Below are 14,603 nucleotides of genomic sequence, written 5' to 3'. Positions count from 1 at the left end.
AGGTTCTTTATCTCTCCCTTCCCACTTATAGCAAAAAAAGAATTTTTTAATTTTTTGATCCAATGTTCAGAAATCTTTACTATCCCCTTGGTTTTAATTTTCAAATTTAATTACCTTCTGTTGCCAAGACGGGTTTTTCTGATTTCCTTTTGCTATTTCCATAGGGAAGGAGAGTGAGAGAGGAAAAAAAAACTTTCCCTTTTTCACTTTCTTCCGCCGCTTTTTACGATCTTCTTAGGGAACAATGTATCTTTTAAAAAGTTGAATTTCCAGGGTATTTAGATGTTACTTGTTATCCCGGTTCAGCCAAAAACTTTCACTTTCTCAGCTTCCTCCTGCACAGTCTTATCCGGATGAAAGTTTCTTTGTGGTGGCCATTGCTGACCGCCACTCCACCGCCTTTGGAAAAAGGAGTTTAGCCAGCTGAGGAGGGGGGTTGCGATCCCCCCCGAACCCCTGCTGGGCCTCCTCTGTCTTCAGTCACCTCTACGGGGTGACTATTAACCCCCAAATCCAGCTGGATTGGGGGCATGCCAGCGGCGAGCGCAGCAGGAACCGCACACGATCGCGGATTCCTGCCACTGCTGAAGCCTTGCAAACTGGAAGCCTTGCAATTAGTATCTTTTGTAGAAGCACTGCGCTGTGGGGAAAAGCAGCACAGGAAGAAAATAATCTCTTCACTCTACAAGGGGGGTGTTCAAAAAATTGGCCAAGTACAATACAGTTATTAATTTCTGTTTTGTGGTTTGATACACATCATTTTCAATCAGAATAGAGCTTGAAGGGACCTTGGAGGGTTTCAAGTCCAACCTTTTGCTCAAGCAGGAGACCCTATACCATTTCAGATAGGTGGTTGTCTAGTCTTTTCTTAAAAACTTCCAGTGATGAAGCATCTGCAATTTCTAAAGGCAAGCCATTCCACTGGTTAATTGTCCTCACAGTTAAGAAGTTTCTCTTTAATTCAGTGAGTTATTTTTGATTTTTATTATTATAATAGTAAAGAAGAAAAAATATATTGAATAGTGATAATACAGTGAAAAAAGTTGAATATATAGCATAACAATCAAATGAACTACTATAACATAAAAATGAACAAAAATAAATTATAAATATAATTAATTAATTTAAACATATAGCAACAGAAGGCTTCATATTCTCATAGTGCATAGAATTTTTCAAGAATAAGTATCAAATATATGTCCTAGTTCCATTCCTTAAAAATAAAAGAGTGACTTTCTTTCCAGTCTTGTAAAATTATTCTTATGCTAACCCAAGGCCAGAATTCTTTTTAAGTTACCATATTTTAGGAATATAATTCAGCAGCATGTTGAGAACCTTAATAATACTTTCCAAAATCACATTATCATACATTGATCTGAAAGCAAAAGAAAGCTGTAACAGAACAAGATCAAATCATGTGACTTAAAGAATCTTCAAATCAATACTCTTAAAGGCACCTAATTACAGAGAAGATTGCGCAATAGATGGTTTATATGACTAGATCTAACAAAATAGCCACTCCTTGTTTACCAATTACCTCACTTAGCAATCACTTACAAATAAAGTGGCAATAAATGGTAATAAACAAGAAGAAACACAACAATTTAATGCGGGGGTGTCAAACTTGCATCGTCACAGCAGCGTCACATGATGTATTGGGACTTTTTTCCCCTTCACTAAACTGGGCGGAGGCAGGGCCAGCACGTGACACATCTGGCTTGCGGGCTGAGAATTTAACACCCCTGGTTTAACATGAAGCTGGAGAGAAAGGCAATTGAAGAAAACAGAGGGATTAATAGAGAAAAATGCAAGCTTATAAATACAATAAAGAAGGTTTTTGCACTAAAACGTGAAGACGTGCGGGTAGAACAAGACAGGAAATGTTAGAAGTAATTGGGAAAAAATTTTTCAGAGTTATACAAAGATTAAGATTACTCAAAAGTAACAGCACCCACAAAAGAGGAAATGCCAGATATCTACAGTAGTGGAAGAGGTATCAAGTGCCATCAAATCAATGAAAAATGGCAAAGTTTCAGGAAAAACTGTGTTACAGTTGAAATGCTGAAAGCTGGTGGTCATAAGATACTAGAGAAACTACTCAGGATGCTTTAGAGAAGAAAAAATACCTGATGCATAGAAAAATGTGAAAGTGATTCTTATAAACAAGGGGCCCAAGATGATTTAAAGAACTATTGTCCAATAAGCCTCTTCCAGTCATCTAAAGGTTTTCACCAAGATAATTGCAAAAAGAATATTGAGAAAATTAAATGATGCACAGTCAAAGGAGTAGGCAGGGTTCAGAGTAGTTACAGCACAATGGATCACATCCAGTTTGTCCAGCATTGAACAAATTGAAAGGTACAAGTACATGTCTCTCTTCATGGCTTTCATTGACTCCAAAAAGGCGTTTGATTCAGTGTTCCAGCAAGCAATAATTAAGGCATTGCTCAACCAAGGCATAGACACTGCTTACATAAACTTACTATAATCAATATATGAAAAAACATTGGCAACAATTTGCCTTAATGATCTTAAAGTGGAAATCAACATAGAACAAGATGTATGACAAGATGATACAATATCACCTATCCTTTTCTCAGCCTGCCTTGAAGAAGTATTTCACAAACTAGACTGGGCAAAAGATGGAATAAAAATCAGTGGCACTATTTAAATCACTTAAGGTTTCAGATGATGTTGTTCTCTTTTCACAAGATCCAGAAGAACTATAAAGACAGATACAAAAGCTGCACAAAGCTGGATAACCATTTGGCTTAAAAATAAATCTGAAAATGTTGTAAATGTGAGCTGGTTGTCAGCTGTTTAAAATGTAGTCAGGTGATGGGGGATGCCCCCCCCCCCCCCCCCCCCCCCCCCCCCCCCCCCCCCCCCCCCCCCCCCCCCCCCCCCCCCCCCCCCCCCCCCCCCCCCCCCCCCCCCCCCCCCCCCCCCCCCCCCCCCCCCCCCCCCCCCCCCCCCCCCCCCCCCCCCCCCCCCCCCCCCCCCCCCCCCCCCCCCCCCCCCCCCCCCCCCCCCCCCCCCCCCCCCCCCCCCCCCCCCCCCCCCCCCCCCCCCTTTTATACTGTATTTTAAAGCAGCTGGAAATGCTTTATGGGGCAGTAAAGCAGCCTTTCTCCAGCCATCTGAATTTTGAATTATTTTTAAACAACCAGTCATAAATTGAGGATTTTCAGTAGTGGAAAATAAGGCACTCATCAGGGATGAAAGGCAACATGATGGAAGAAGCATAAGCACTGGATCAGACTTTGAAATAAACACGTACTATAAACTTAATTCTTCTCTCATGTACTTTTGCAGTGCAGTTATAGTCAGTGATGCAGATATCTCAGACCTTACAACCAGGAGCCACTGAAATAATTTCCATGGCCACTCATTCAGTTGTTGTCATAGTCATATGAAGTTGTCACTTATCGACCTGCACAGTCCTGGGGTTATGGCAGCTAGCACTGCTGAGTTTGCCATTGCTAAATGACATCACATTTGGCAACCACAGTTCTTTTGGAATGTAGAATGTAATGTGAAAAGCTCTGCTCAGTAAATAAAGATATATTAATCTGCTTCTGCAGTCAATATTTTATTGAAATTGGTTTGAAGTACTGCCATACTTCTGAAACTAATAATTTCACAATACTACAGATATTCCTTGTTGAGCAACTGTTTCAGGCAGTGACTGTAGTTATAATGGTGATAAAAAGATAACTGACCAATCATTGTATTAATGACCTTCACAGATCTGTAAAGCAGAAGAAAGCTGAAGTAATATCGTAAGCACAATTGTAGTTTTATTTAGTGACTACTTTGTTAATGATTGACTTGCAAGTCTCAGTTGTGGTTGATATATGAGGACTACTTGTGCTTTCAAACACACATTCTGAAGTTTAAAATGTAAACTGTGCCATTCCTGGTTTCGTAAGGAAATTTTCAGGGTTCTCAATCTTTTTTTCTCCCTTTCTGCTTTTGAAAAAATAAAATGTTCACAGAAACATAAGATAGATCTGTTCTACAAGCTACGCCATGTGATGAATGAACTGATTGATCTTCGCAGACAATTACTTTCTGGTCATTTGACCCAGGATCAAGTTCGAGAAGTCAAGAGACATCTCACTGTACGATTGGACTGGGGAAATGAGTAAGTATGGTTCTAGTTTTGTTTAAATAAATGTAATAGTGGTGAAATAACAGAATTTGAAAAGAGTCAGAAGCTTATACATAGCTCACATATTGCCATGCTATGCTCTTTTGGGATAAACAATATTATTCAAAGTACAGAAAAACAATGAGAAGAAGTGAACAAAAGAAAAGGCAGAAGTTAGAGACTAGAAAAAAAATTCATAGTAAATATAGTTTACACTGACATCATTCAACACATATCTCCATGCTTTCTTTTTTCATTTTTGGCTTCACCATCTCTATACGTTATACTTTCTGCTCTTTAAATTCCCCACTTTTTCAATACACTCATCTATTACTTCCCTTTTTTTCTCAGTCTCTTATTATCTCAATATATTTAGTGATTCAGGCCTTATTCGTATTCTTTATATGACCAAATTATATACAGATAGTCCTTGATTTATTACAATTTTATTACAACTGTTCAAAGTTACGATGCCACTGAAAAAGTGACTTATGATTAGTCCTCATGCTTACGTCCATCACAGTTGTGATGGAATATGTGCGGAAAGATGCTGCCTAGAAAACAGAGAAGAGAGACAGGAACTCTTAAAATTGGGCATGGCTCACTTAATGACCACATCACTTAGTGATGGACATGCCAGACCCAATTATGAATGTAAGTCAAGGACTACCTACACTTCTTTCATATTTGTCACTTATTTTAGTTATGGTTATTCAGTAGCCATTCATTCTTGCCCCATCTTTGTTTTACCATACATACTTTTTAAAAACTCAATTTCCACTATATTCAATTTACTTTTATGTTTCTCATGACATATCTTAATCCTATTTGCACACAAGCATACTCTTATAGACAGCCACTTTCACTTCTTTCAGGAGATATTTGTTCCTTATAACAGACCACACACCAGCCCCATGTTTCTGTCAGCATTTGTATCTATTTCTCCATCACTTTTACCATATTTGGTAGGCTTTCTACAAGATAACACAAATTCATTTGCACTGATTTTTCCCTATTTATATACAGTATAACTTACAATTGTTTCCTCCATTTTTCTTGTAGTACAAACTTGGTCTTTTAATATTTTAAGTTTCAGATCTGTATATCTTATTGTGCCATATAGTTTATTTAATATTTGATGTAAATGTTCAAATTCTCAGCAATTTGGCATCATTCACATAAAAAGAACAAACATGTTTATGTATCTGATGAACACATCTATATTGATACCGAAAGCATTCTTCATTAATTTATCCATAAATATATTAAGAAATCAAGAGGGAATCATACATTTGTGTTTTATTGTGTTCCATTTTTTATAATGCATCAATGTTTTTCCATGTTTGGATGGGGAACCTACTAACACCCTGAATACCTTGCTGTTTGAAATTTGCAGTGTATTTTATATAGGGCTGCTTTTGAAGACCAACTGGAAACTTCAGCTTATCCAGAAAACAGTGATGGGCATGCCCATTAATAATTCCTGCTTCACAAGCTTATCTTGTTGCCAGTTTGATTCTGGATGTGAATCAGAGCTAGCTATTACCAATAAAACCCTACATGATGCCCAATAATTATATAATATATCTATACAATATCTATACTTATATATGGTATATCTATTATCTATCTATGGTATATATGTGTATATATTTATGTATGTGTTTGTCTGTGTGTACATATATATGATAACTGACCACTTATCTATGTATGGTATATCTATATCTATGTTACTGTATATGTGGGTATATATTTATGTGTGAGTGTGTCTGTGTGTACATATATGATAACTGATCACTGGTTTAGAAGGGAAAATTCTACATTCAGACAGCCTTTATGATCAAACAATTTGACCATGTCAGCTATTTGTCTGGGGATTTATATTTTAACTCTTAATCTGTCATGGTATATATACATTTCTGCAAGACTTATTCCACTTCTACACCAAGATGTCTTGACTAGAAAAACTAAATGGAATTCCTAAAAGTGTAGATTTTTTAAAAAATTATTCAGCTTTAAGACTTTTTCTTACTTGGATAGTTGGACTATCCATCTGCCCGTGGAAAGGGAATCAATTAATGCTTCCTTTTTCATTCTCCCCAATCTCCATAAATGTTTATTCAGCAGTTTAGTGAACTTGCTAAATAGAGGCAGCTGAAAATAAAAAATTACATCCACACAATCAAATTTGAATTTTGTTTGTTTGACACAGGGGGTGCATCTTACCCTATATCTGGCTATGTGTGACATATTCAGGGGCTTATTACGCCTTCAAAGGTAGGCCAGGTCAAGAAACTGACATAGTACTTTATTCTACTTAAATGGAATAATAAAATCTGGAAAACTTGTCTAAGTTTCTATTCTACTGGTACTAAATAAAATCAAAAGATGGATATTTTGAGGTGTTTTTTTTTCAGGATTCTTTCTTAAGATTGTGTAAAGGTTAAAGAAGTGCTGGAAGCCAAGAAACTGGGTTCTAATTTTGGAAGATAAGCGACATTGGGCCAGTGACTCCCTCTAAGCCATAGTTAAAAGGCAATGGCAAACCAATTTGGTAAATACTGCCATACAGAAATCTTGCCATGTACTTGTAATCAAGACTGATTTGAAGACATCAAAAATAAACCAACAATTACAGGAGGAGAGTTTAATGGCTAAATAGAAATTTAAGCTCAGGGTTTTCTAGTCCAACTCTAAGTGAAATTTTCTCATTATTGTGTTAATTATGAAATAGAGCAATTGACCTCTTTTATTAGAATGTACAGTATTTTAAATAAAGAATGGGAAGCATCTTTGCTGTGCTTTAATTTACAGTAAATTGCTGAAATGAATGAAAGCTGTTCTCAAATATGAATCCATTTAAAGGATCTAATATGCATCTTGGAGATATTTTTAAAAATTGATTCTGGGTTTGTTGGTTTGTTTCTTCATAGGCATTTGGGCTTGGATCTTGTCCCACGAAAGGACTTTGAGATTGTTGATTCTGATCAGATCAGTGTATCTGATCTATACAAAATGGTAAGACTATTTATGGGGAAGAAGGGTTTATGGAAGAACATTTTGTGTAAACAAAAATTATTTATGCAGTTGTGACAAGTATGGTATATTTAGGACTGGAAATATTTAGATTCAAATCCTTGTTCAAATGAGTGATTTTGGCCAATCAACCTCTCTGATTTAACTTAAAGAATTGTTGTGAGGATAAAATTACAATAGGAATACAAAACATCCTATTTCAGATTTTTCTGTATCTTATATTCAGAGGAGCTTGCAACAAATACATTAGTTTAAACTATAATGATGAAGGTTAAAACATATTTTACAAATACATATTTTAATTATGTAAATACATATTTTAATTTTCCAAGGTGACTCATTATCACCTTTACTCTTTCCCAGAATGCTGTTTGGGAAATTTTGACAGTTGAAGTCCACACGTGTTGAAATTGCTATGACTGAGAAACTGCTTTATACCTATGAGTGGCACCACTAACAACAATTCTGAACAAGAGAAATCATGCATATAAATTGGCATAAAACAAATAAAAAGTTTGCATTTACTTTATGTGAATGATTTAAAGTTACTTGCAAAAACAAAGGCTGTACTAGATTCTTTATTAACAAGCACAAAATAGTTAAATAAAGATATTGGAATGAAATTTGGCATTGACATGTGTAACCATATTAATAAGGGTAGGCAGAAGTGTTTAACTTGATATAATACAGCTTAATAATGAAGATTTCAAAAAGCAATAGCACCAGAATACTAGAAATAATTGAGAGTTTGGAAGCCTTCAATTCATTACAGGATCAAGTCAAAACATTTCTACTAAATACAGTACCAAATGAGTTTAAGAAATTTTGAAATCAAAACTAAATGGTGGAAACATCATTAAAGTAATTAATATCTGTTCAGTCCCTAATATTCGATATGTAGCAGCAATAGTTGACTGGACCCATATGGAATTTGAGAACTTGGATTGGAAGATAAGAAAACTAATGACAGTGGACCCAAAAAATGATTTTTACCCAAAAAGTGATATTGATTGTATTTGCTGTGGGCAGAAGACTCCTTCCTACAGGTGAAACAAGCTGAAGGGTGAAAAAAACATGGCCTGAATGACTACATTAAGAAAAGAACCTTTATCAAGGAATCAGTCATGAAAAGGTCTTGAAAACAACAAAAGGGAAGGCTAAATGTAGACAAGAAATAATTGAAAACCAATTTTTTAATTGGAAGAACAAGCCAATGCATGATCAGTACTTGAAGAATATAGAAAAGAAAGGTATAAAAATCCTATGTGGAGTTAATTTAAGATCAGAAGTGTTAAAGAAACTGGAGGTTTATTTTAGTAGCTCAAGTATGTTTGCTGCGTTGAGTTATTTTAAAAATAATAGGAAGGATAAATACAATTTTGGCCTACTAATTGCATGAAGACAATTTATCATGGAACAAACCACAGCAAATATTGTCTTTGTAGTGAAAAAAGTGAAACAATTGACAAATAATAGCAAAATTTCACAAATGCTGTTATTCTATAACACTATGTGTTCTAGCAAATAATTCCAAGAAAAAATTATATCCAATTTCTTTCCTAATTTTTTTGCTAAACATGAGGAACATAGTTTAAAAAGATGGATTAAATGTAGTAAAAACTGCTGGGGCCATGAAATTGAGCAAGTTTTGAAAAATGAACGCATCAAGATCTTATGGGACTTTGATCCAAACAGGCAGGCATTTTATTCATAACATGCCTGACATAACAAGTTATTGAAAAGAAAAAAAATCTGTTTCATTGATGTTGTTATACTGGTTGAGGCTAGAATTGTGGAAGGTCAGGAAAGTGGGAACCAATCTCTCTTCAGAAGGCAAGATGTTTCAAAGGTTCCTAACAGAGAAGGCTCTTTCTTCTGGACCCTGCCAGCCAGAATTCCTTGACTGATGGGATCTGTAGCATGCCTCCTCCACCAGCACGGGTGGGGTAGCCCTGTCCCGTAGAATGGTTCCTCAAGTAATCTGGACCCATGCCAAACAGGACTTTATAGGTAACGAGCAACACCTTGAATTGCACCCAGAAGCAAATCTCAGGTATTGCAGCTCATGGGACAGTGGTGTAACATGGACCACCTTAGGAACCCCTGAGACTGCCCACACTACCTCATTTTGCATACGAATGGTCTTCAGAGGTAGTCCCCTTTAGAGCGCATTGCAGTAGTCCCAAGAGATAACGGGCTTGAATGACTTGAGCACAGAGACTTCTGAACCAGGCCACAACTAGCTCATAACCTGAAGTTCTGCAAGGTGTATTTAGCTGCAAATTTCACCTGCTCTTTGAACAAAAGTCACAAGTCCAGGACAACCTCCAAGTTATGGACTGAGGTAATGCCACCCATTCAGAGTTAAAAATGTCAAAGTCCCAGATCTTCATGTTCCATGTACCCGAAGCCATTCTGTCTTGCCAGGGTTCAGCCAAACCAAATGATAATCACATGACCCTGGGAAACTGCAATTGTCATAAATACATGGCATTTTCAAAGAACGGTTTTTGGTCATGTGACTGCAGGGATGCTGTAGTGATCATAAGTGTGAGGACTGGTTGTGCTGTTCTTTAATGCTGACATGACTTTGAACAATCGTTAAATAAATGGCCAAAAGTGGAGGATAACTTTAGCCAAAGCTGGTTATCAGAAAATCCTTTTTGCCCAATGTAGGTAATACTAAGTAAACTTAAAAGTTTCTCCTGTGATTGGGTAATTGGTTGTATGTCATTACCTAATTCCACCACCATCCCATCCCCATATTTTTGGGTAACTGAAAGGTTTCACCACTATAGCTAACTGACTGAATCTGTTCAAACAAAATAATTACATATTAAAGAGTAAAAATAATTCTGCTTATTTAAGTAAAGAACCAAAGCAGTGTATTGAGAAAAATAACGTTTTTCCTATCATCTTTACAGCATTTATCCAGTAGGCACAGTGTGCAACAAAGCATATCACAGGTAAGTTGAGTTATAAAATCATCATTTTCTAAACATCACATGAATAGTAGTACATTTAATGGTATTAGAAGGTTTTGCTTGACAGTGCCAGTGTACAACTACTAGTTTATTTTCTTTTGCAGCAACTTTCTTCTTGATCTTTGTTTAGAACTGCTTGCATTAGTTTGAAAATTGTATGGTGAGACAATTAGAGTGTGATACTGATACTGTACACATGTCTGTGTCCATGAAATGTTTGGATTGCGTGTATTTTCCCTTGCTGTTACAGACAGCATAGAGTTACAGACTACATAGAATGTATTTAGCACAATACAGTCAAATTTCAAGATATGAAAAAGGTATGAAACATTAGTGGCAACCTCTAACTTCGAAAGAAAGACTGTTAGTAATTATTTTCATAAGCTTTCTTATTTTTTTAATCATATTCTACCTTCCCACTTGTGTAGCAGTATTTAAATCTGATAACTGTCTACTTAAGTGGAGAGAATAACATCACTGTTATCATCAAGAATGGAGCCTATAAGTCTTTGATCAACGAGATGGAAAAAAAAATTGAAGAAAGGAAGAATAGTACCCATTGTCTCTGTCTGGTTGTCATACTTTCTAGATATCAGCTGGATAAGATATAAGCCAACATAACTGAATAAACTTGCATAATAATTTCATCATTATGTATAGATTACTTGCTACTATATATATAGCAAAATATAAGAAATAAAGCTTTCCTGACTTTTCAGTTCTTCTCTAGCTGATCATTGCCCTTTATGTTTAAATAACTCATCTATTCTCATCAACGTGGGTACTACCTCATTTTCTTTTCAACTTATTCCACAGTTCAGAAATGGTTAAGATCGTTCTTGGCTGCAGTAACTAATATGGACCAAAGAAAATTGCTTTATTCAGCGGTTTGCTCACATTTACAGTTGTGAAATTTAATGTGGAGCAAATATTGAATACTGAACTTATGTAATTTACTTTGATAATAAATACTGTAATGTAGTTTTAGTAATAATTGTATCCTCAATTTTTTTCATCAGTCAAATGTATTTTTGTGACGTTGCTTGATCTCCAAATTGTTACAACTAAAAATCAGTGCATATGATGCGTATTTATAGTGAGTGATGCACATGATGCGCATTTAAATAGAAAACCTAAGGTTTCTAAAAGAAGGGAGAATAATTCATAATCCATAAATAATTGCATAACTATTGAATACTTGCATATATAATAAAGCACTTTTCATTTCATTTTTTTCAAATTAGGTGGATACGATGAGGCCACGCCATGGAGAAGCATGCCGTCTGCCAGTGCCACACCATTTTTTTCTCAGTTTAAAGAGTTTCACATACAATACTATTGGAGAGGATGCAGATGTGTTCTTTTTTTTATATGATGTTCGAGAAGGGAAGCAGATCAGGTAAATCAGGACAATTTTTACTTTTTTATAATATATAGATTAGCAATAGGAATAGCCCTCAGACTTATATACTGTTTCAGTATATGCTGACTCACTCTATAAACCCCTCTAAATGGTGTATAGAGTCAGCATATTGTCCCCAACAATTCAGGTCCTCATTTTACCGACCTCGGAAGAATGAAAGGCTGAATCAACTTTGAGCCAATCAGGATTGAACTGCTGGCCGTCAGCACAATACTGCATTCTTACCACTGTGCCACCACGACTCAATATTGACACTTTCATTTAAAATCCTCATTTATGTAATACTTATATTTTTTATTAATATATTATGAAATATAATTTTGAAATATTTCATTATAAAATTGATGTCATGGGTTATACTTCTACTGAAGTAGAAAAGTGCTCAACTAATTTGCTAGCACTAATTCTTTATTATAGTCACTGAATAGAATTCTACAAGTAAACAAAACGAACAGTTCTGTTTCAAGTATAATAAAAAACAGACCTAAAACTATAGCTAACCTGATCAGTAAAATTTTATAAACAGCAATGTTGACAGAGAACAACCGTGTCATGTTCCATTTGGTATCTCACAGGACTTGGGTAATTCATCATTAGCAAGAGTCTGAGTCTTCTGTCCTGTATAAATTATTGCATCTCCTTTAAGAAATTCCCCCCAAAATCTATTTCTTCCACCAATATTAAAATATTTATGATGATGAAAATAATCCATGTCCAGTATTTTTCAGATTATTCACAGAATTTTATTAGATGCAAAAAGGCATTAAGTAATGCAAGTTCAGAAGGTACATAAAAGTGTTATTCAGAAAGTCTTGCTAACTAATAGGATTTCAAAATACAATGATATAAGCTCTCAATAAATTTTAATGTATTAAATAAATTAATTTGTTTTAAAAATTATTAAATAAAATGTAATAATTCTGACTAGAATAGGATTAAATGAAGTAATAATTATAGACAAATCTTTGTTTCCTTTCAGTGAAAGATTTCTGGTAAGGTTGAACAAGAATGGGGGGGCCAAGAATCCAGAGAAGATTGATAGGATGTGTACACTTTTTACGGTAAGTAGTGCTTTATGTTCTGTGTTCTGAAGTGAGATTTTTCCTCTCCTTCATCTTTTCAGCCAAGATTAGATTCAGATATAAACAAAAGTTGGTTAACGCTGAATTTACCAATTAATTCATATGTTTTATTATCTGATGGCAGCACCCCCCACAGACATATGACTGCATTGCAGGTACTTTGCAACTGCTCGCCTTGTGGCTGGCTGCAGCATGCTGTGGTCAGGTGATGCAATTTACAACTGTTTTTTTACCATTTTCTGTAACAATTAATCAATGGAACAACTTGCCTCTAGAAGTTCTGAATGCTCCAACCCTGGAAGTTTTAAAGAAGAAATTGGACAGCTATTTGTCTGAAATGGTATAGGGTTTCCTGCCTGAGGAAGGGGTTGGACTAGAAGACCTCTAATATCCCTTCCAATTCTGTTATTCTGTTAAAACTAACTGAAAAGATCAATTACTGGCAAAAAAAACAACCCGCCACCCATAGGAATGCATTGACTCAACCACTGTCATGTTTGTTTCATAACTGCTGCAAAAAATATTGTAAACTTGGGTGCCTTGACTTACAACCATCATTACTTACAACTGAGATTCAAGGCTTCCTTATGATCATAAGTTGAGGATGACCTGTTCCTGACACAGTTGGTCATTTGCAAGTGATTAACTTTTCTAAATTTATAATAGCATAAACTTAGTAGAACATTATTGTTTTAAATACTTAAATGAAATATGAGCCAGCATCCTTAAAAATGCCAGCTCTTGCTTTGTGGTCTAGGAACACTCACAAACTATCTCAAGTTCTCTTCTCTGGAGACTAATTAGAGTCTTCATTCTGTCCCAGTCATTGGCTCCACTTTAAGCAGCACAATCTTCAGTTTGCCTTTTCTTCCCTGGAAGTCCAGACTTCCTTTCTAAAATATTTGTGATTGTGAGTTTTATGATTTATACTTTCATTATAGTTTAATTGTTAGCTTTTATACTGTCTTTTAGCTATATGTCAAAATAATAGCATTGCTTTGCAATGTTGCTTTGTAAAGTGAGATGGGTAGGCATATAACTTTGATAAATAACAAATAAGTTCATAAATAAATAATAAATAAGTTCAAAGGATATAAAAATATATAGGTTGAAAGCAGGTATGTATAGGAACTATACTTTTAGATGTTCTGGAAGAAACATGAATTTAAATAAAATATTAAAACTAATAATGTTCTTTGCTATTTTTAGAAAAAATGCATTTTACATATAGAAAACTAAGACTGAACTGTTTAGATCTAATATATATGGTTAAGTATAGACTTCCATGTTATTTTGAAAAAGAAATTGAAAAACTTCAATTTCCAGAAATTGTTTAAGTTTAGAGCAATGAGTTATCATTTGGAAATTTCTGCATTTTTGTTTTCATTTTTGTTTTCTTTTCCCTTCGTCTTTCATATCTTTTTGTGCGACTTTGTAAGAAACATAGAGGCTGCTTTTCTGAAATATAAATATAGCTTAGAAATGTTGCTAATTTATTTTTTCTTTTGCATCTTTCCTATTTTATAAGGACCTTGGCAGCAAAGATATGAAGAAAGATTTGTACATAGTTGCCCATGTAATCCGAATAGGTACTGTGTGCCTTATTAAAGCATTTGTATTGTTTGTTTAAACAACAGGAATAAAATATGATATGCTCCATTGTATAAGTTGTGATAGTTTCTCTATCTGCTGCAGACAATAACAAAAGATCACTTATGTTTTATTACTAATTGCTAAAGACTTCTGAATTATAAGCATACTTGCTATATGTTTTAATGGAATGGGAGGATATTGTAGTATATCTATTCCAACATATTGTATGTGTTATTTTTATGCTTATAAATCAATCTATTAGAAAGGATAATAACATAGTTTCTGGCAGCAGCTATCTGAATTATATTTGGCTTATCCTGATTTTTTTCAGT

General features: G+C 35.0%; 1 protein-coding gene across 7 annotated transcripts in view; it reads left to right on the top strand.

Moving 5' to 3' along the window:
- DOCK3 (dedicator of cytokinesis 3) overlaps window positions 1–14,603 on the top strand; it is a 177,279-nt gene that overhangs the window by 33,275 nt on the left and 129,401 nt on the right. For all 7 annotated transcript variants that reach the window (XM_087924051.1, XM_087924049.1, XM_087924050.1 and 4 more), the window contains exons 6-11: window positions 3,999–4,147; window positions 7,087–7,171; window positions 10,114–10,155; window positions 11,418–11,572; window positions 12,576–12,657; window positions 14,207–14,267. In XM_087924051.1, the coding sequence (XP_087780177.1) occupies window positions 3,999–4,147; window positions 7,087–7,171; window positions 10,114–10,155; window positions 11,418–11,572; window positions 12,576–12,657; window positions 14,207–14,267 (574 nt within the window). The remainder of the gene's footprint in view (window positions 1–3,998; window positions 4,148–7,086; window positions 7,172–10,113; window positions 10,156–11,417; window positions 11,573–12,575; window positions 12,658–14,206; window positions 14,268–14,603) is intronic.

This window comes from Pseudonaja textilis, chromosome 2, assembly GCF_049901715.1.
Source record: "Pseudonaja textilis isolate UNSWEBS1 chromosome 2, rPseTex1.2, whole genome shotgun sequence".
In the NCBI taxonomy this organism is placed as follows: Eukaryota; Metazoa; Chordata; class Lepidosauria; order Squamata; family Elapidae; genus Pseudonaja; species Pseudonaja textilis.
This window is presented reverse-complemented; position numbering and strand designations above follow the sequence as displayed.